Consider the following 22,398-nt stretch of genomic DNA (forward strand, 5'->3'; position numbering starts at 1 on the left):
AACGCCGATAGCAAGAAGTAAAACACCAACTTTGGCCTACAATCATCAAATATGCTCGTTCAAAGTCTCTTTTTAAAGCTCTTAAAATGCTCTGTTTTAGTAAATACAAGTTAAACTTGAAAAATATTGAGCGAGAAAACTTGAAGGCATAAAATGTTTTCAATTATTATTTGGAGTTCACTGACACCTGAAAACAAAAAGGATACACTTAGAGTGTACTTTGAGTCTCCCTCCAAAGGATCTCACTTTTCCCAGAAAGACTGAATCCCAACTGAAGTGAATACCCAAAGGAATAAATCGAGCCTTCTATGTACAAAATCCAGCGGCAACACCCATTTCTGAATGAAAATTTCAATCGAAGGGAAGTTGTAATGCGAATTTGAGTGTAGCTACAAAGCTAACGTCTTCCTGTTTAATATAATAAGATACAATGAAAATACAAATTCTAATAACAATATAAAATTTACATGCCTTTCAAATAATACATTAATAAAATATAAAATACTATAAAATACGATGCAATTTACAACACATATAAAAATACATGCTTGTGATATTAAATGTTAAAATTGACTAAACTAAGAATTTTCCTTTCAAATTCATACCAATCCTCGCAAGCTCTCAGACCATCAAATAGGGAATTCCATAGTTTAGCAGCCAGGTAATTGAAAAATGTAGACCATACATTGTTGTTCTCGGCTAAGAAAGGGACAGGATGTGGTGATCACGTGGGTTGTAATTTGTAGAACGAGGAGTAAACATGGTTCTCACATGAGAAATTTATCGATATTTTGCAATGTTCGCTATACAGTCAGGAGAACATTTTCCCATAAAAACCCTCGTTATCATTTCTATTTATTTTTTCTGTGGACTTCTGAAAAGCACGTTTTTTTCTTAAAAAAAGCACCATGCGACCAATGTGTTATCCAAATGAAACGCATTAAAACTTATTTCTATAAGAATTTCTATGTTCGAAGCACCTGGTGTGTGATCCTAAGGTCAGTCCTCCGAAAAAGAACTAACGCTGAGATTTTTGTCAAACTCTACCCATTGGGTAGTTCACCTTGAAGGAATGTAAATTTTGAAAAAAAAAAAAAGGTCCCAGTTTTCGTTTAGGAGCTGCATTACCTAGTATACGTACCATATGATTACTAAAATACATTGAAGATTATAGTTACCAGATCCTACTACGTTCGCGCTTCCAAAATTGAATTCCTTTTTCTACGAAGAGAATTCATTTATATTCATTTTACGGAAAACTGATACGTGCCAACACCAAGGGTGACAAAAAATAATACATCAACTTCCTCGTTTGAAGTGTCAATTTACCTCTGTGGTGAGGACCGTGCACAAAGAAAAGAGCCACCATTTTTTAATCTGCGCGCAGTGGTCAGGTGTGAAATTATGCGCAGTAAGGATGTCCGATGCAGTATTACGAATGACCTTAAAAGTGCAAGGTATACGTTACATGCATGATGGGCGTCAAACCAATCGCACGCCATTGATTCAAACACGCGACCGAAAATGATTCAGCTTGAACTAGGGAACAAAAATGGCTTCCCACTGATTTCAAACCTTACCAATAATGCGACAAGGGTCTTCGTTTACGATCTAAATCAAGGTGGGAGGGCACTTTGTAGAACTGAGCTACAAAAGGAATCATAACACGTATTTGTTCATAAAACTCTTTTCTACATAACACTTAAAGGAAAACCTCCCACGTAGTAAATGCTTTTAGTTGACGATACTCCTATCATTTTCCATTCCTTTGGAATTTCATGCCTTTCTCCCATTCTGAATAATGAAATTAACTTTTGAAACCTATCAATCTAATAATGTCTTGTGATTTCCAGGGGGGAAACACACAAGAGATGTCCTCCAGTAGCATACGTACCACAATTGCATTACATTGGTAACAGCAGAATTACGTTAATTCTGTTGAAAGCAAAACCGACCAAACCTATTTTAAACAGGTTCCTCAAGTTCATCAATGATCTCCTGTATGCTTGGTCTCGCCTCAGGCTCTCGTTGCAAACATCTCCGGATAAGGGCTCGATTCAATTTGTTTTTAACCATGGCGACTTGCCGATTACGCCTTTCTGGATTTGGCAATTCTCGGATGCACATCTCACAGAGGAGGACACCAAAACTGTACACATCAACCTGAACAAGATAAGGGACGAAAATGAGAGGAAATACAGCACTGCACTAGAATTTCTTACGTCGAATGAGTCAAAATGTCTCGATCCATTTCTATCTCGAGATAAGCGGTCACACTTGACTATATAGACCCCATGGTAGACTCGATTAGTATTCCTTTGTATTCAAGTAGATTAGGCCAACTAGCATTGTCAGTATGTCCTTGGAACAATAAAAACCTTACTTCAAAGATCAGACTAGTTAGGCAAATATACATGAGCCCGGTATAGTACCAATCCGGCCTGTCAATTACGCATACTGTCTATTTTATGTTAACAAAATAAAAAATGCTGACCTACTAGCGATATTAACAAAATAAATATTTATGTCCATTACCTTAAGCCTAAGTCAATTCATAAACTTACATGCACGTGAAATGCACGCATATATACAATAAACAAATTAAAGCTAACCTTAACGGTTTGATTTTTAGTAAGCGCTTCAGGAGCACTGTATATCATGGCACCAGGTGCAACTGTCATGGTCTGCTGCATAAAGTTGGCAGTTCCATAATCCGACACTTTGCCTCGCCAATGTTCACCCTGTCGCCAAAGTAGCACATTTGCGCTGCTGATGTCGCGGTGAATGATAGGGGATGGTTGCTTTTGGTGAAGGTAGTTTAGCGCCCGAGCCACATCCAGGGAAATAATAGACATTTCAGCCTCAGAAAGAGCTCTCTGTTCCAACAGAGTGCGTAAACTTGTTTCCATCAGCTCTGTTACAAACAATGGATTCTCTTCGTCATTTGTAGCTCCGATGAACTGCAGCAAGCAAGGGTAGCGGCATTTCGATGCAATATCCATTTCTCGCTCAAATAAATTGCGGTTGTAAGGAGAGAGAATCAACTTATGCATCTGTTTCACCGCAACCGAACAACCACAATATTTGCCTTCGACAACTCTTGCCCAGCCTCCTTCGCCGAGAAATCTACCTGTTAGCTGAATGTGATCCCGTGAAATGACCCACTCAGGGGACTGTTGTCGTTGAAGTTCACGTAACTCATCCTGAGCTGTGGACAGAGTTGTTTCCAATTCATTCATTTCCTGGTGTTTTTCCTCCAGTTGTTGCCTTAAGGCACTAGCTTGATTCTGTAAATTAGCAGTTTCTTCATCTTTTTCTTGTAGCTGCCCTTGGACAATCGTCATTTGCTGGGTTACATCTCGCATTTGTTCCTTACTCTCTTGTACTTGTCCACGCAGGTTTGTCAGCTGCTGCTCTATCTCAGTCGATTGTTTTCTCAAAGTTTCTTCAAGTTGTTCTTTTTTCTTCAGCTTTTCATGTAAGCTGGTCTCTCTCAACTCTTTCTCTCGTAGTTCTGCTTGCAAATATGTCACCTGTTCCTCCAGTTCTCTCACCAGCCTGTGAACGTTTCCTCCTCGTTCATTTTCTTCAAGTTGTTCTTTTTTCTTCAGCTGTTCATGTAAGCTGGTCTCTCTCAACTCTTTCTCTCGTAGTTCTGCTTGCAAATGTGTCACCTGTTCCTCCAGTTCTCTCACCAACCTGTGAACGTTTCCTCCTCGTTCATTTTCCTCCTTAAATCGCTTGTCTGTTTACAAGATGAGAAATCCGTCTTCAATTAATTGTAAGTTTAAGAGCAAAATGAGGAACCTGTGCCTAGCCGGAAGTGGAAAATATATACTTTTATTCACTAGTTGAATTCTTTTCCATTTCCAGTCCGAAATTTCACTTGACTTTCTGAGACAAATTTGGCTGTTACCACAGAGCCATTATTTCTATGTGCTCCTTGCTCTAACTGCTTCACCTCATCTTTAGATTTTGGTGATCTTGTGCTACGACATACCCGTAACTTAACGAGGAATAACACTTAAGGTGATTTCTCAGAAGTGCACATCCTGGGTGGGACGCTTAGCTTGTGTACAGACTTTACCTTTAACCTTTCAGTTGTGATACAATTTCACTGAAAAAAAAGCTCTCCTGCATCTTACTACAACTCCTCCCGCTTTACAAGCTTTAAAAAAATTTTCACTTAAATAACTTGGAAAAATGTACAGGTCTAGTCAAGCCTAAGGGCAAAGGCCCCGATTTTTTGTTGTTTTTTTGTGTTTTTGCTGTGCACATCTCATTTGTGTTGTTCAGCCTGGCTTGCTTACCTTTTTCAGCATTTAAACTGACATCAGTGGTTGGTGAGTTAGCAAAGCGGGAATCTGGTCGGCAATCCTCCAGTAAACCAAAGAAACCTCTTCCTACTGGGCAGGTGAAATATCTTTCTTTATTTAAAGTCCAATTTAAACATTCATACTCCTCTTCTTCCTTCAAAGAAAGAAAGTATAGATAAATGTTGGTGATACAATAATTAATAATAAAGTGCTAAAAAAATCAAATGTATCGTTTATTGTAATTTTTTTACTCTGTACGAGCCTGATAAATCTCACTCACCAATTCCAGACCTGCTACCAGCCTTCCCTTCACTTGTGGAATATTTCCCATCCAGCGAATGACACCATATCTTGGAACACCACCCACAGGAACCTCTACCATAGATCCAACCTCCAAACCATAACGGTTATCAACTGACACGATGCCACTGCCACCTGCAGGAAAAATTTTATTATTGCAACAATTTCTGGTAACTAGTAAAATCATGCTTAATCGGTTACAAACTGTCGACAGTTCAAACCTTATTACAGTTGTGATCGTGAAAGACATGTTGGCCTATAATGTTAGTGTGCTGGACTCTGGGAGAAGAGGTCTGGGTTCGAGACCTGTGGCTCGTTTCTCGGTAACCACATGTCAACGGGTCCATACCGCTGTTCTGTTTTCATTCAAGATGGGAGTTTCAAAAGTTTTCAGAATTATACAATAAAACTATCAGCTAAAGAAACAAAGTGGACTGGTTTGGGCGTCAGAGCTTGCTTCTCTATTCTCTTCTTTTGATTTTAAAATATGGCTTCAGGCCCGTTTAATTGGCTGAAATTTCAAGAAACGGGCCCCTGGCCCGATGCGTTGTAATCTGTACTACAGATCCATTATTTCTACGTGCTCCTTGCTCTAACTGCTTCACTTCATCTTTAGATTTTGCTGATCGGTGAGAAGTTAAATGTGTGGCAGGTTGTACACGTTCCTTAGATTCTCCTGTCCAAAGAAATCTTTATAAGAAATTATGATCATCTGAAATGGATATTTCTTTTTTTAGCTTAAAAGTTTCTTCTACCCATAGGACATTATTTCTCCCTTATTTTCACTCTAGGAGGATAAAAAAAAGCTTGCCACGTGGGGTTGATTTGCATTTTCCTCTGTTTAACTGTCGCGTACCTAATGCAGCGGACACGGGGTGTTGTGCACTGGAGTTCGGGGAGTGTCAACCACAGTGTAGGAATCGACAACACAAGTTGATTCAACAACATTTAATGCTATCTTCTGACTATCATACACATGCCGTGAAAACTAAAAGGGGAAATTGCGATGTACAAGATTAAAAAATGGGCTGAGGCTAATTTCAAAAGAAGCAGAATCGAAAGGAAAACGAAACCAAATACAATAGGCTGGACCTCACGTCTGATTCTGTCTTTAAGGGCTTAGAAAAACTGCAACTTTCCATTACTTGAAACATCTTATGTAAAAAAAACTCTGATCTAACTCCTTAGATCTCCTAACCTCGATACTTAAGGGGTCTACTACTATAAGGGTATAATTCACGTGTAATTGTAACTGATTTATCAGAAATGCTAGCCAAGTAAGTACTTCAAACTGTGAACAACAGTATCTGGAAAATGGGGGCGTAAACTCGACAAGGAAACAAAACAGAACTCTTTCTACTTTAAATCAAAACAAAGGCAATCAAGTAATTGAAGTCCTCTTTGAATGTTCATTAGATTAACCCTTTAACTCCCAAGATCTGATTGTCAATTTTCCCCTCTAAGAGCTACACATTTCCCTGTAAATTTAATAGGAGAACTTAGCATTTGATCAAGATAAAAACATCCACCTGATAAGTTTGAGTATTCTTTAAGTTAAAAGAAGGAATTGAGACGAATAAGAAAGCGTAAATAGTTTTGTAATTTACTCTTTTCAAAGGCAGACTATTAATCAGAGTATTTCAGGTTTTTGGCTTCTGTGTCAATTGATAAAAGAAGTCGAGTTACAACCGAATCAGATGATCCATCGATGCTCTTAAAACAATGAAAAATATCATGAATACTATTGGCCAGAGGATCTCTACCACTTATCCAACTTCAAGACCATTAAGATTATCATCTGTTATTTTATCATTCTTCCTACCTAAAAATGAATCAAACCCAGCTTTAAGTTATCCTTCATCACTTGTTGTTTGAGTAAGTAAACTGGGTGGCACTTATAGCAACATCCAACTGGATGTTTAAAACAGACTCCGGCGACAAGGAAATCAATAGGTCATTTATGTAGTACAAAACTAACCTGGCTAGCTATTAAATAACGTACATGGGGTACTTTGGCTCAGTAGTACATACCATCTAATGATCCGGTCGCCTTTGTCATGATATTAGTCGTAGGTCCTATATATTTCCTCAAGGTTTTAATGATAACCTCGGCCTGAAGAGCAAAAACGTTATGCAATATATTAAAAGCTCGCAACTCATCGAGACATGCACTTGAGTGTCTTAAAGTTGTAATCTGTATAATAAATGAAGGGTTTTTGTCTGAAGAAAAAAATTTCACCTCCAAGACAAGGGGTAAAACTGCACCAAACAAATTGGCTCGTAACTTCATTTTCAAAAATGGCCGATACATTCGTAATATTTTACCCTTGTAATCATCCTAAATCATCAAAGAGAAATGTGTAACTGAGAACGTATGAACCCTTCATTCTCAAATGTTTATGCGTTTGCTGAAATATGTCTGTCTGATTTGGGTATCACATGGAATACCTTTCCTTCCGTAGAACTTTGGCAAAGGAAGATAACTTTTTGGGGTTCAAATGTAATGATGTCATAAAAAATTTCTTTGTACTTCTGAAATTACAGTGTCTGCAGGTATTCTGGTCGATTCACAGCCTTTTTTTCTTAAAGTTTAAAACCTTCACCGCTACGGTGAAAAGGAGTTATTTTGCTATTTTAACGCAACCTGAGTACCAAACAGATTGATACTAATTCCTGTAGAGACAGAACCGCGCCAAGGGACGTCCTAGGGATCAAATCAAACTTATTTCCAAGGGGTTGTCTGTCAAACATGACTCCATTCTAAGATTATATATGCTACCATTCTGCAATCCTTGAAACAAATCCATTTGCTTTCACAACTTGAGCTCTCTCTATCTGACATCTTAATCACCGGGCAACCCTAATTAGTTCTGATGAAAGAACCCTTACAAAGTCTAAAAGCCTGGTCTTGCATATTGTTTTTCTTTAAAGAAGACAAGATTCCCACGGTAAACTCGTCCATAAATAAACAGGCTATATGAATTCCTAATAATTCAGCTAAGTTATCACAAGGCCCTTTTTGGTTTTACTTACTTCTTCGGACTTAAAAGCATAAAGCTTGTAATTGTCTTCAAAGAGGTCAGCTGGACTGCACACATAGCCAAATACTGTTTTATCATCTGGATCTTGAGTAGTGAATGATATTTTGTAGATGTAACATATATGCTCTGGAAACTACAAAAATATAGCCAAAGAAAAAGTTGAAGCACATCTAGAAAATGATTTCTAAGATATCCAAGAGGACACCTCTATAGAGAACCTAACTATGATCTTCTGAGCATTGTGTGAGATAATTCAAATAAGCAAGTTTGGAGCACAAATTCTGACAAAGTAGATAGACTTTAAAAAATTGAGATTGGATTTGAGAACTGGTTTAAATTCTCTAGATAAAATTTATACAATATTATGATAAAATAAATTCTAAACTCTGTTCTCTTACACTATATACCTCTTTCTTTGTCCAGACACAAGTCCTGGAAATACATAGTTCACAATATGGCATCTGCCCTCCTGCCTTAAGACCTGCCGTCCTTGCCTACAAAGATGAATTTCAATAACAGCAACATTTAGCAATTACAGATTAATTTATGCATGAAAAGTTTGCAGCCCTTGCCAAATTTATATTCATGCATGTGATAAATAAACCACATGTTCTGCTCCCAAACATAAATGTTACACGTACATAAACCCAGGTATGTGTGAGCCCCTAATGTTTACATTAACATATTGAATTTGATTGTTTTTGCAAAGTTCAAAATATAGGTGTGTTGTGGTCTCAGTGCCACCTTAATTCTGCAACAATGTAATGTATTTAAGATGGTTCTGAACATACTTCACTGAGTGTTTTAAAACTTCAGTTACAATGCAGTTTTGAGTTTAGCAATTACTATAATCGCTCCAGTGATTATAGAGATGTACACCCTCTGATTGGTAGAGGATTGCATCATATCTTCTTTTAGGTGATTATAGCAGGAGCACTAAATTTCAAAATGGCTGCCTCAGGTTTTGTCAGTGTTACAGAGTTAAGTTTGGAGTAACACTTTTCAAAATAAAGACATGAAGTTTTTGCCAAGTGAATTTAATGAACCTATCAAATCCTAGTGGGAACTGACTCTATTTCAATATGAGTAATCAAAACAATTGAAACAGAATGGGTTCAACATCAAAACAAACATTTACAAGAGATTTCAAATACATTTACAGGCAATTGTACTAAAACAATTATTCACCTTACACTCAGTGAATATTGTACAATGATACTCTCCTAACCTTCTGCAAATACTTGTTGAATATTAACAAAACAGCAACATGTGAAGGGAGTTTAAAGGTAACTTTGAACAAGGTGAACCTTGATATGCTGATTGCAATTAAATATTAAAAAATTGGCATTACCATTCTTTTCTTAAAAGTTGCAGGTGCATAAATGTAAAATTAGACATGTGTCTTGCTAGCTGTAGTCTTCCCATCACATCATCATTAATTATCATGAGAAAATTGATGGGCATGTGTGTGATATAATTCTTTAAAGAGATTAGGAGTGAAAAAGTATTGAAAGACCGACCCATAAAAGAATCAATTATGAAACCATTTTTAACAATTTAGCTTGTATAACAATATGTTGACATGTTCAACATTACAGCTTTGGGATCCAACATGTGATCATCAGCTGTCTGTAAATAATAAGGTCTTAAGTTTGATCCAAGTACTAAATTTAACACAATTCATGTTACAGTCTAGCCCAGTAATTTGATTAGCTTGTAAAATGTGAGTGAAATTAACAGTCAAATCACCCTTGAACTAACTTGCCCACACCAACCCACCCACATGTAAAATTACTTTTCTATTTCCCTTGAAATTGTGTTTATTCTGGCAAAGATCCTTCTCATATCCATTTAATAAATAATATTCACAGATATTACCAAACCAAAGTGTTCAGCAACTGGCATACCATTACATATGAACACTTAGATGCTGAGATCTAAATCCCCGAACAATTGCTTTGATTCTTTGGCCAAATTATGTAACACAACAAACAAAACAACACAAAAGTGTAACATGTAAATAAAATAAAAGCTTTCCTACTGAAGAAATATACAATTCTGCAGTGTAATAAGTGCCCCAAAGGTGTTGGAAAGTGCCCATAGCATCTAAATGTTTGAATGTGATGGTAATTACCAGCTGCCAAAAACATCAAAACTAAACTGAAACAAGTCTAAATCTGTAATGAGCTTATTGAAGTGATTTTATGCATGAGCAAGTTGGTCCCTGAGGGTGAGTTGGTTGAATACTAATCAAAGAGCTAATCAGTTTAACATGTCAGGGGTGTATTACCATATCTTTCAAGAAAGCCTCCACTTGCGGCAGTGAATTTGTGACCTCTGTAGTTCCTAGAAACTTTGAGATGAATATATCTAATTTACTCCAAAATTGCATAACTCTTTTTTGAGGAATCTTGATCAGATTATAATTATACTAGATCCATGATTACCATCACAAATATGAAACAAGGTTTTACACTTTCTAAGGAAAAACTATAACATTTATTATAAAATCAAATAGTTTCGGAAGTAAGGGTAGTTTGGTGCAGTATGTGTTGTCTAGTATAGTTTGGTGCAGTAAGTGTAGCAGGTGTAGTTCGGTGTAGTTTGGGGTAGTAGGTTTAGAGGGTAAGTTTCTGAAGACTGTGGTGCTGTGTCAGTGGGAGAGTATAGCAAGGTAATTTGTTATTATCAACTGAGTTGATAAAATAAATTGGCCATTGTTAAGAGTTTCAAAGCTAACATTTGGAGTGGTAGCCCTTCATCAGAGTGAGTAGAGGAATTGTGGGTTGTGTGTGTGTGTTTATATGCAGAAAATGGAGCTATGCCATTGTTAGGAACATGGTAATGAGAAAAACAAGAATAAATTGGCTGGATAAAAAGCATTTGTTGATAAACTTTTATTCTAAAGTTTTGCAGCTTTCCAAACTGCCTAGATGTAGGGAAAGGCAGATATTACCAAACCAGAACATTAGTAAAGTGGAGCAAATGGTCAACAGTGCAATATTAGCAGAGGAGAGAAAATGCCAGAAAAATATACTAGAGGGGGGAGGAACAAGGATTTATTGAGATCTGATACAATAGACATTTATCTGGCCAAACATTGGTGTCCCAGCAAACAATTGGTTTGACTGAACAACTTGACCATCACCAGCTGGAAATTATTTTGAGCTTTACATATGATTTGAGAGCTTTGCCTCTGTGCTACTTTTATGGGGTAACTCAGCAATTTTTAATTTACATTATTGGTAAGTAATCACACGAGTTTTCCTGTGCTATTTGGAATAAATTTTTGAGAACTGGTAAATTTTAGAAAATTCAATGTTCAATATGTATATTTATACTACACTCCAATTTGAATCATGTGATTATACCTGCACAAAGTACTTTACTTTATTGAAAGTCATCCACAGTTTACTCACCATAGACTTATATAGCAGATAATAAACCAAATACTTTCAATCCATGTTATAGAGCAGTTATTTAATTCATGAGGAGAGATATAATGATATCAAGAAGATAACAATAATAATGATAATAATAGGTTTAATGGTGATAATAAAAAGGATAATTAAAATTATACGGATCAAACCTGGCATCTGAAAGTGAAGTCTGGACATTCACTGAGTAACTCTCCAATGAGAAGTGCGGCCATTTCCTTAATCTTAGTAATGGCTGAAAAAAGAGGAAATCCAGGTTTTTAAAAGTAACATAAATGGACAACACAAAGGAGGAACATTTAAACTTTGTGCTGGCAACAAAGCATACCTAGTAATTTTACAATTTTATCTTGGAATCAATCAGCAAAAAGGTGACAAAAGAATAGGACTGCAGTCCTATTATCAGAGTTGCTAGGTCATATCACCCTAAGAAGGTGCTTATGACTCTGTGTTGGAGAACTGTCTTTCAAATCCAATGGATGGCAATGATTATTGGGTTTCTTATTTAAATTTTTCACAGTATAAAACTTTATTTTTCTTTAAGCTAACAGAAAGAATTAAGCTGAATAACAAAGCGTAAGTTGTGTTGTAATTTACTCTTATCATAGACAGACTATTAATGAAAGTAATTCCGGGTTTTTGGCTCCGATGGCCATAAATAAAAGAAACAGTCATTATAGAATGTCGAGTTACAACTGAATCAGATAAACCATTGATGCTCTTCAAACAATGAAAAATATCATGATCAGTCCTCAGTTCTAATAGTACCAACTAGGAGTGGTGACTTACAGATTCCTTTGTTTTATAAAGGTCTTCCAAAGAATATAGAGTGAATTGCTACCCTCTGTTAGCTCTTGGATAAGTTTCTAAGCTGCGTAGAAAAAAAAAACAGTATTTTATACTTCAGCCGATCAAGTTCAAAAATTTAAATACTTAAGCAACAAAACACATTTTTCCGGGCTCTGTAACCTGATAACACATTCACTTGGAAACTGAATTAACAAATTAGACGATGCGCACTGTATTCACGTTTGTTATACTACGATAAGAACAGGGCAGATCAAGTTCTTCAGTGCGCATGACGTTTAACAGACACCCCTGCACTGTGGGCTCGTTTACGAGTAGTGCTAACCAAGTAGGCGGATAAGAGGTTGGGAAAATTTGAAAAATGAAAGGCCCTAAAGTATTTCTGTCGGTAATCTAACAAGAGTTATTCTAGTTCAAAATTGTCCCTTTAGGATTTTTTTTGTCATCACATCGAGTAAAACGCGGCTTGGAGGTAGACATGTCATCCTGGTGAGTACCCTCTGTTTCAGACAGCGTGCCCCCTCCCCCCCTTTAAAAAATCCTGGCGACGCCCCAGGCGCAGACCGCGGTCCTTTACGACATAACCTTTCTCAGTAAAGTTCCAGCTGCTCGGACAAAATCTGCCAGCGCTGTAACGAATTGAATTTTTCACTTGACATGAAGGGTTTCATAAAGTATTGTGGTGCTCTCCGTCACCAGTGTTAGTAGTTGTGTAAATTAGGGATGCCTGTTTGCTTTAACGTGTGTGGAAATCCATTCACAGTCATAGACTTAAGGGCTGGAGGGAGAGCAGGTGGGTGCCTGCCTTCTTGCAAAGCGCTCATAATTTGAAAATTATGAACGCTCGGAGAAAAACTCGAATTCAAATTTGTTAGCTCTTGTTAAACGTGTGTATTGAAAATCCAGGGTATGATTTACAATTTTATATCAACAAAAAACGACTATAGTACCTACGAAGGCCAAATCTTCCCTCTTTTCTGGTGTCTCGGTAAAGGGCCCTTTTCAATCACTGTCGAAGCGTTAATCTCGTCAACCATTAACTTCACCATGAGTTGACCGTTGGACAATCATATCGGAACAACTTGACTTTTTTCAGGATTCATTAAGTTTTCATATCAAAAAGAGATGTTCTACAATCCTCTAAAAACAATTATTACTATGAAAACTGTCTCACTGTAAAAGTATTCTGGAAAGTAAGTGATTTGAAGGAGATGAATGAAATCTTCTCTCTCAATATTTTAACAACTCGGAAGTGGTTTAGTATAGTCTGTTCTCTTATTGACAACGGTAATCGTCATCACAGTAGCCACAATAGCGACGTCAAATAAAACGATTCTTTCAGTGCGTGACCATTGCGTGACAAGTTAACGCGAGCAACGTTGTCTTTACTTTCATCCACAACGGCAAATTGGCCAATCAGTTCGCGTAATTTTTGATAGTGGTGAAATAAGTCTACAGTTATCGATATTCCCAAAACGGCCGCCCCTACTACCGAGCAAAATCATACTTACGAGCACTACGAGCACTGGAAAAAGTGCAAAATTTGTTGGTGGCTTCGCGGTATCAAGGACGCGAAACTCAGAGGAAGGAAGAATTAACCTCTATGTTTGGGCACTTACTTAACACGCGCAGTAATTTAAATTTTAAGTTTAAGTTTCGAAAATGAACTGATTCTGTTTTACACTTTAACTTAATTGCAAAAAACATGTTTTAGATCAGTTGTACATACTATATGTCGTGCCAGGCTTATCATTACAAACTAAAATTTCTTCGCTTCTTAGTGGGTGGTTATCATTTTAGATCACTTTGGTACAAGCCTAATAGCTTTTATTGAGGTCTTTAGTTTTACGTCCGATTTGATCTCAAGGTTAACTTGCAGAGCTGCTATCTTATTAAGTTTTGCTTCCTCACAAGAACAACGTCAACTACTCTTGGGTACACAGTTAGCTCCGGGGACTGTGACGTCTCGTGCGTTAAGGAAACATAGCAGCAGTTGCCGAGCTAGAGCGCTGCTGGACTTTTCAAGGCACTAACTAAAAGTTCCTGTGCGTCACCCATTGCATATAACGTTCTTTGACTGAAGGGAAGTGCCAATGATAAATTAATAAGTCTGAAAGGAAGCTGAAAATTAATTTCTTTGTTGTGATCGCAGAGAATCTAGAATATTTTACAAGGATCTAAAGGCAAACAACTAAACATATTGCTGAACGATCTTTCACAGAGGAGGATCAAAAAAACATCAAAAGTGTTCATAGAACTGAATGAAAGAAGATAAGGCCAAGTTTAGAGTTGTGAGCAGATAAGGAAGCTCTGAAATGCTAAGTTCTACAGATTTTTAGGGGAAGAGCTCAGAAGTTTTGTAGATAGGACAAGGGGAAGAGCTTCTATTTTGCAATTTATTTAGCTGCAGGTCACCTGCAAAGATCCTTTCTTTACTTTGTATTTCATCCTAGGATCAAAATATGACTTATTTCATTTACTCATAATTCTCTACGGGAACAACAACCCTATCAGAATTTGAAACAATTCCAACCTGAGGTTCCGCAGCTCAATTGGTTATAGCGTCCGGAAAGGTACGGGTTAGAATCCTATCGAAGCCTGAATTTTGCACATTTCTTTTCTGTAATTTCGTTACTGATGCTCACCTGCAAGGATCATGTCTTCACTGATTTGTTACTTTGAACGTCGAGATCAGGGTCTTACTTATTGTGGATTCTGATGAATAACCCCGGCTCGGTGTTGGAACAAATTTTTCTTCTGGGAATTTGGTCAGTCACAAGGCATAAGAAAAAAAAATTTTGTTGAGAAGTATCATTACAGTCATTTTTTAGGAGAACACTGAGTCGCATAACATCCTCAAGTATTTTTACAGTAAATTATCTGAACCAGAAGGAACATTCAACCGGCTAATTTGATCGTTTAGGTAACAGAAGTCCTAAAAAGGATCGTTTTCAGGGGAAGTTACTGTCATTTCGACACCCTGAGTAGAAGTCATCACCGGAGTCTGCCGCTCAGGTTGTTACGGGTCCTTCCTTGTCACCAAGAGCAATCCTTTCAGTACCGCTCTCACCCAAACGACCGGACTTCACGAAAAACAAAAACCAAAAAATTCAGAATGATAGCTGCATCTAGTTCAACTAAACAAGCAAACAAACTAAAAATATAATAAAATATATGCCAATTGTTCATCGTGGTGTAGGATAGTAGATGAACTTTGTTCGTTGTCTCACGATAGAGTCACTTATGATGTAGATCGCGACGGTTCGACTGCAATACTGCTAGTCTTCATCAGGCGATGAGGTCGATTGTTAACGCGTCGCTATTTGTAGCACTTTGGTAGGCTGCCATTGGTGCATTTCGATCCTCATTACTATTCCGGTCGTTAGATGGTGTTCCCTCATAGGTCCTCATAAATCGGCTGTCGTGTTGTTTGATCGTGGGTATCCAAGCTTCGGGAATGTCGATTCCGCTATCTCTATTGATGTTGTTGGGATGAAGTCTTATATGGATAGCCTCTTTGACCCTACGTGTGTACCAGTGGGGGTCACGATCAATAAACTTAACTTTGCTCCAAATAGGAATATGCCCCGTTTCTTTAGCGTGCTCCGAAACCGCAGAGGTCTGAGTGCGATCAAACCGTATGTCTCTGTCATGTTCTTTTATCCTTCCTCGCATTGATCACCCAGTTTCACCGATGTACACTTTATCGTATTCGCATGGGATCTTGTAAACGACACCGCCTTGTTTTGATGGTTCCAGGGCGTCTTTAGGTCCTACTAAGTAAGACCTAAGTGTTGTGTTCGACTTGAAAACGGTTGACCGTTTGATTTGTAGCGTGTGCTTCAGGTGCTCTGTAGATTGGAGCCCCAGGTACAACTGTCATGATCTGTTTCTTGAAATTAGCAGTGCTATAATCTGACAGTTTAGCTCGCCATTGATTACCATGTCTCCACAGCAACACAATTGCAATACATTTGCAGATATTACGGTGAAGAATAGGAATGGGGCGTTTTTGGTGGAGGTAGTTTAGTCCTCGAGCCACATCCAGAGCAATAACGGGGATTTCTGTCTGAGAAAGAGATCGTTCCTCTAACAGTGCTCGCAAGCTTGTATCCATGAGCTCTGTGAGAAACAAAGGTGTGTGGTCGTCGTTTGTTGCTCCCTCGAATTGCAATTAATAAGGGTGTCGACATCTCGAGGCAATGTCCATTTCTCGTTCAAACAACCTGCGGTTGTGAGGAGAAAGAATCAAATCAGATATCGTTTTTACAGCAACGAGACAACCACAGAATCTTGCTTGGGCAACCTCTCCCCAAGCACCTCTACCGAGGGATTGGTCGTCAGCTGAATTTGATTACGAGGAATAACCCAGTCTGATGATCTTTGAGCCTGATCGTCACGTAATATCTGCTGGGCTGTTGAAAGGCTTCTTTCTAGTTCATTCTTTTCCTGGTCTTTTCTTGTCAGCTGTTCTTCTAGCTCGGCAACCTGCTGCACCGTAATTCCTAATCGTTCTCGCAAAGCAGCAGTCGCTCTGTCTTTCTCTTTGATCTGAACTTGAAGATCTCTTATTTGTTGATTCATTTCCCTTAATCTCAATTCCGATTCAACTAATTGTTGCTCTTTTCTCTCCGGTTGCTCCCGCATGTTGGTCTTCAGTAACTCTTCCTCTTGTAATTGATCTCGCGCGTTTGTCACCTTCTGACGATCGCACGCTGGTTTCCGTTATGGCGATCTCTTTTCTTTAACAAGTTGGCCTTTTCCAACTCTTTCTCCCTTAGTTGTGCTTGAGATTGTGAAATCTGCTCTTCTACTACTCGCAGTTTTTGGTATAAATTCTGTTCTTGTCTAATTTTCTCTTCCAGTTGTTTATTTTTTGTATTCAAGAGAGTTTGCAGGTGTAGATTTATCCCCTCCTTCTCTTGCAACTGGTCATCTTTTTCCCTGAACTGTTCCTGTAAGTTCGATAAACGAGCTCTCATTTCCTGTAGCTCCGTCTGGTTCTCGGGCGAAAGAAAAATCGACAGAGTTTGTTTTACAATGGGAAGTCAAAAATTTACTGAATCTACCACAGCTCACCCAGTAAAGACATTCTTGTGGGAAAAAGAAAATGAATGTAGCAACCTTTGTGGCTAGCACGCAGCCGAAAAAAGTATTGGCGCTTTTGACGAATTGCGTATTCATATAGGCAGAGAAGATCCTCGGCTGCTTGCAAATGACCGCCATCTTTATTTGTTAAAGAATTTTGAGAATTATGTTTGAAAGAAAGTTTGAGAATTATACAATAAAACTATCAGCTAAAGAAACAAAGTGGACTGGTTCTGGTGTCAGAGCCTGCTTCTCTATTCTCTTACTTTTAATTTTGAAATATAGCGTTAGGCCTGTTAAGTTAGCAAGAATTTCAAGAACAGGCCCCTGGCCCAATGTGATGTGAAAAACACACGCCCAATGTGATGGGCAAAACACTTAATTCTCTTAATTCACTTAATTCTCATAGTGTCTCTCTCCACCCAGGAGTATACATGTTGTAAATGGGTACCAGCATATTGTCAGGGAAGCCTGATAAAATACTGGGGCTACCATCCCATCCTGAGGCAGAAGTGATGCTGCTAGTCCCTTCACACTAAGGAAACCAGAATAAGCTCTGGCTCAATGGGCCACTTAGCTTGAATACAGACTTTACCTTTACCTTTACCCTTACAGTGATAAACTAAAATTATTTTAGGAAACTTGTTCAAATCTAAAGAAGGCTGTTCATCACATGACGCTGTTTTGGAAGGTATATATCTCGTTTACTATTGTATCACACAACTGTTTTAGACAAGGTATTTATACCACTTAAACATAAACCGTGTTTTCTATAAAGTACACGAGCCATCCTGACCTAATTTGCCAACTGCTCTCCAGGCATCATCTGTATAAAAACCTCTTCAAGTCTGCTAAGTTAGCTTCTATTGCCTCCCCGGTTATCAAAGATGCCCTGTCTATATCCAATACGTCAGAAACAGACAGTTTAATCGCAGATTTTACCAGATCTTTAATGGACTGATGTTTTTCCTCAGTAAACCAATGAAGCATTTCTTGCAATCCTACAAGAGAAATTATCGGGTGGTGAGGTGAGACAGGTGTTATATGCAAGTAGAAAATTTTCAAACAATGAAGACTAACATATTTTGTGCGCTATCGTTTTGCAATGTGAAGTCTACAGGTACTTTGGTGTTGTTCTGCTCTGATTGCTCATTATTCTTCCAATTCTCAATCATCTCCATCTTCTCTCACTTAGTTGGTTTTGCCAATCTGATATTTCTCCTCTGTGTCTTTCGTTTGGTGGGAAAAAAAAAACGTTTCTGGACCTCAATCTTTTTGTTGGCAGGTGCATTCCTTTCAGGTATAGCAGCTGAAAATGTACTAGTCATATGCTTGTGCTGCTTGATCGAAGTGAGCAAACTATGAGAGGAGTTGACACTTTTCTCCAACTGTTGCAGCACATCTTCATCTTCGCAGACTTCAACGTCATCGATCATTCTGAGCAATGTCGCTCTGAGGGATCGTTTCGTCCTCTTTATGGCACTCTCCCTATTCTCGCCCACAGTTCTTTAATTAAGACAGTCTCGTAGAAAGTTCATCTCGTTGGTACGGTCGTATGCAGTATCACTAGATGCCTCCTGGTAATCAGGATCCATGGAACTATTTTCTGGGCGTGGAAACTGACTAGGGTAGTCTTTAGAAACTGAGCTACCATTCAAACATCTGTTCACGAGATGTATGTGTTTCCAAATAGTGCTTGTAATCAAGCAGTTGAGGCAGTTGCAGACATAAAGATGAACACAAACGCAACACCCCTGGAATATCAACCCACAATTTCTTTCCTCACCACTTGCTATTCGGCAGACTTAATGTGAACTTCTCCTGTCCTCTTCAAGAACTGTCCGTGTATCATCTTCCTCGCAGTTAACAGACTCAACAGGTGAGGACAGGCTCCGTAAGTGACGATCATGTATCATATTTACTCGATCTGTGGATTTCTCCCTGGCTTCTTTGATTAGTCGATCGAAGGTCTTGTCGCGAACATATTTTAATAAATTAAATATGCAGTTATCTAAGCATTTATTGACTTTCCCTTTTAGGATATCTGTATTTAAAAACTCTGTGGAAGCCTTCCACAAACATGTTCTTGTTGATTCCGAGACCAGTTCTGAAACAATATGCCCACTGATGCTTCCGATGGACCCAATTACGTGCAAAATACTTATGGAACGCGACAGCGTTAGAGGAGAGACCCAACCGGTGGAGAAGAGCTCGCAGACACTCATCGAAAAATGATTGGTTCGTCTGCCCTAGGACTGTACAGAACATTTTTTAGATCTCTGCTTCGGTAGATAAGTCGCCAATTTTCTTTCTGAGCTCCAAGTTAATGGCCTTATCCACGTGCCACGTGCATAACAGCTTCTGGGGCCGTGGGACATCATTCATAAAACCCACCCACGCGTTGTAGTATTGTGGGGCGATGTCACTCATAAACCATGTGCTCGTGATGGAACCAGCGCAGTTCTTTTTCACCTCACGAAAGAACGTACACATAGCGATGAAATGTCTATGATTGGAAAGGCACCACGCAGCAGGAAATCCTTCGCCATGCTCATCTACCACAAAGCATGTAGTAAGAAGGAAGTCGTAAGCGTTGGTACCATGAGTACTGTCACAAAAAATACCTTTGGTTCCAAATTTCTGAAGCATGTGCCTTTGAAAAGGACTCTGTATTATCAAGACAAAGTCCTCCTTGGATAAATCATACTTTCTACCACTTCATATTGAAACTTGTAGAAGAGTATGAGATTAGTATCTGCTGATTGTTCCCATTCCGTAATCTACGCTAACGCACTATCTTGATCACTAATGTGACGCTGAAAGTCTTTCAGCCCGAAAGCTCTTTCAATATTCAACAGATCCTTTTTCCTCAACAAGTGATGCCGAGGGAAGTTATTCTCCGTTACACTATCTCCAACGTCGTCAAGAAATATCTCCCTCGGAACCCCCTGTTGGATTTTTGTCGCAAGCTCTTGCCTTTTTTCTTTTGGTAGCCACGTATGCTGGATTTCTCTTGTGTGGCCATTGTGGGTGTAGCAGATCTCCACTTTTACTTCGCCATTCGTTAGATTAGATACATTAAGTGTGGAAGTACAGTTCCTGTTTATCTTGCAGATTCCTGTGCAAAGAAAAATGTAGAGTATTTCATTATTAAAACTAAATGAATTAACATCGTTTCTGACCGATTGTTTATGCAAGTTTAGTACAATAAAGCACTGATACAATATTATTTTAAAAAAAGAAACAAATGACCGAAAGAAATACAGAAAGACAGGTAAATAAATATTCCCTATAGCACTGATAAATTAAAATGACATTTATGACAAGTAACTTAGAGGTTTCTCTTAGTTTTGAAACAGACAACTTGAGATGACATGCCTGCAAAGAAGGGATTTCTTTCGTTGACCTGAACTTCAACCGTTAGACTTTCCTCTTCTCTTTCCAGTCCTGCGTGGCCTGTAACTCCCACAAAGGTTGCACTGGAAATAATCGACCCTTAGCCCACTGGTTTTTTGTTTCTTGGAACCTGTATTAGTAAATAAGTAAGCATAAAAAGGTTAAGAAATAAGTGAATCAGTGAATGAATAAATGAATTAATCAATCAATTAACTAACAATCAATTACTGGTTGCAAGTGAGAGATGTTAATTGCCTGCTGAGACTGCCCTTATTGTACTTTCTAAGGTTACCGCTTTCTTTAAGTAACACACCTGTCACCTTGACAAAAGAGCAGCCTTCCTACTCCTCAGTGTCCGCTTTCCACGTCTCAAATTCTAAGAGAAAGATATGCTATGTGTCATGTGGGACTCGTCTAATAGTCTGAAATAAGTAGATATGAAAGTTGTAGTTAGAGATGTTTAATAAAAAAAAAGGCTGAGCGAACCTTACCGTTAGCATTTTGCATTTGCAATATTTAAGTCCTGGATATTACGCAGTGTCCTGTAGACAAATACTTCTTTAGGTCCTTAATCCTGGAACATCGATGGCCACACTCAAGACATAAACACTTCCCACAATGGAACGCTCTCTTCCCGACAGCCCTAGTATGTTTTCTGTCGATATGTCTCTTCATTTTTGATAGTTTTACACAAGAATAGTCACATTCAGGACATTGATGAGACCTCCCGGTTCCTCGTTCACCTCTATGCTGCTCTCCATTACCTGGCCTATGCTTTAGGCTGTCATCACAGTTTCTCTTCTCATCACAAGTGACTCCATCGTCGTCAGTTGCTCTCTCAAGATCGGCCTTGTTTTTTCCACCTTTCTCTCCACCCACTCTCTTAACAGGAATAACACGGTATTTCTCTTGACTGGCCTTATTATTTCTGTTTTCACTTTTGTTGACTTTTTTTCATTGATCATCAATATCTTGTAATTGTTCTTTGTTGAGGATTTTATGCTCTGCTTCACTGTTGCTTTGAGCGCCCTCAGTTCTGCTTGCCCTTTCCGCTTTTCTTTGAATACAAAGTCCCATCCCATTGCCTCTGCGATTTTGTCATTTGTCTCCTTTTGATGACGGTACTCTAGGAGTGTGCAAGTGCGAATCGGAGTCTGACTGGCTCTCGTGTCTAAGTTCGGGGCGAAGAAAAGAAGATGAAACCACATGATCAAGGTTAATTTATTCCTCACCGATCCATCCCATGATCACTCTACGCAAATACTTTGCATAGCGCCTTGGGGCACTTATGAAGACATTTGAAGTTGACATTGTCTGCGATTGACCTGAAGTGGTAATGTGTGGAAAAAAAAACGGTCGGGCTGTACCGGCATAAACAGCCATAATCAACACTACAACGCTGCAGATATAAGAGGATGTCTGAGGGGCACTGGAACATTGGAAAGCAACATTGGAAAGGCAATGCGTGTGCAGTTGCCGTAAAAGAGTATGCACTTATTGATTGAGTGGGAGGGAAAATACCGACCGAGCGCAGCGAGATCCATGCGTCATGACTGAGAGCCAAATATTTTCCTGATTTCGATTTTCTAATGAACGCTTTTATATTATTCTACTCCAACACGTCTACTAATTATTAAAAGAAAGTTCATTTTAAAAATTGCAATCTAGAAAAAATTGTATTTAACTGAGTCAAAGCCAAAGATCACCACTCGATTTCGAACCAGCGCGACACAGCTAATTTATCTTTATTCTGCAGCATCACCATTCTTTCAAATTTTCAAATCGGTCACAAATATTTTTAAAACTATTTTCATTTTCCGAATAATTTTCATTTTGCTCATGTTCAAGCCTGTTCTACACACATTTTGGGTTCCATGCCACGGAGAACTGGGTTCCCTTTTACGAGTCTCTCCTGATTTCTGGATGGAATACAGCAGAACCCCCCAAGAATCCGGAAATTTAAAAATGGTTCGAGTTAGCGGGGGATTCGAGTTATCTGTTGGCCTGTCCCGA

The 22,398-nt window shown here is 38.5% G+C and overlaps 2 protein-coding genes across 3 annotated transcripts; both read right to left on the minus strand.

The window, feature by feature from the left end:
• Positions 1-898: 898 nt before the first annotated feature.
• LOC149048187 (uncharacterized) lies at positions 899-15,576 on the minus strand. The gene is made up of 11 exons (XM_089199424.1): positions 15,234-15,576; positions 11,247-11,329; positions 8,065-8,151; positions 7,650-7,790; positions 6,648-6,729; positions 5,129-5,292; positions 4,846-4,972; positions 4,597-4,751; positions 4,311-4,470; positions 2,613-3,745; positions 899-2,163 (listed from the first exon to the last, which is right to left on the minus strand). Exons 1-11 carry the CDS (start codon positions 15,574-15,576, stop codon positions 1,966-1,968), a joined length of 2,673 nt encoding a protein of 890 aa, XP_089055550.1. The 3' UTR covers positions 899-1,965.
• A 311-nt stretch (positions 15,577-15,887) lies between these two features.
• Positions 15,888-21,793, minus strand: LOC149048188 (uncharacterized). 2 transcript variants are annotated; one of them, XR_016185251.1, is made up of 3 exons: positions 20,877-21,793; positions 20,699-20,761; positions 20,368-20,515 (listed from the first exon to the last, which is right to left on the minus strand). XR_016185251.1 is itself a non-coding variant. In XM_089201703.1 (2 exons), exon 2 carries the CDS (start codon positions 16,546-16,548, stop codon positions 16,168-16,170), a length of 381 nt encoding a protein of 126 aa, XP_089057829.1. In that variant the 5' UTR covers positions 16,549-20,107; positions 20,699-21,793; the 3' UTR covers positions 15,888-16,167. The 2 variants fall into 2 exon arrangements, 1 of the variants encoding a protein (XP_089057829.1); XM_089201703.1 differs by lacking the exon at positions 20,368-20,515 and adding an exon at positions 15,888-20,107 and having other exon boundaries at positions 20,699-21,793.
• Between the last annotated feature and the right edge of the window lie 605 nt (positions 21,794-22,398).

Source organism: Pocillopora damicornis, chromosome 3 (assembly GCF_964200805.1).
Source record: "Pocillopora damicornis chromosome 3, jaPocDami1.2, whole genome shotgun sequence".
Lineage (NCBI taxonomy): Eukaryota > Metazoa > Cnidaria > Anthozoa > Scleractinia > Pocilloporidae > Pocillopora > Pocillopora damicornis.

Bases quoted from the DNA above. Each gene is read 5' to 3' on its own strand.
- LOC149048187 (XM_089199424.1), bottom strand. From the start codon at position 15,576: ATGCGAGGAAGGATAAAAGAACATGACAGAGACATACGGTTTGATCGC. The intron at 11,330-15,233 runs GTGCTACAAATA...CTCTTTTTTCAG, and splicing joins ACCAATGGCAGCCTACCAAA to CCATTACTAAGATTAAGGAA. The intron at 5,293-6,647 runs GTATGTACTACT...TTCTTTGGACAG, and splicing joins GGCGACCGGATCATTAGATG to GAGAATCTAAGGAACGTGTA.
- LOC149048188 (XM_089201703.1), bottom strand. From the start codon at position 16,548: ATGCGGGAGCAACCGGAGAGAAAAGAGCAACAATTAGTTGAATCGGAA.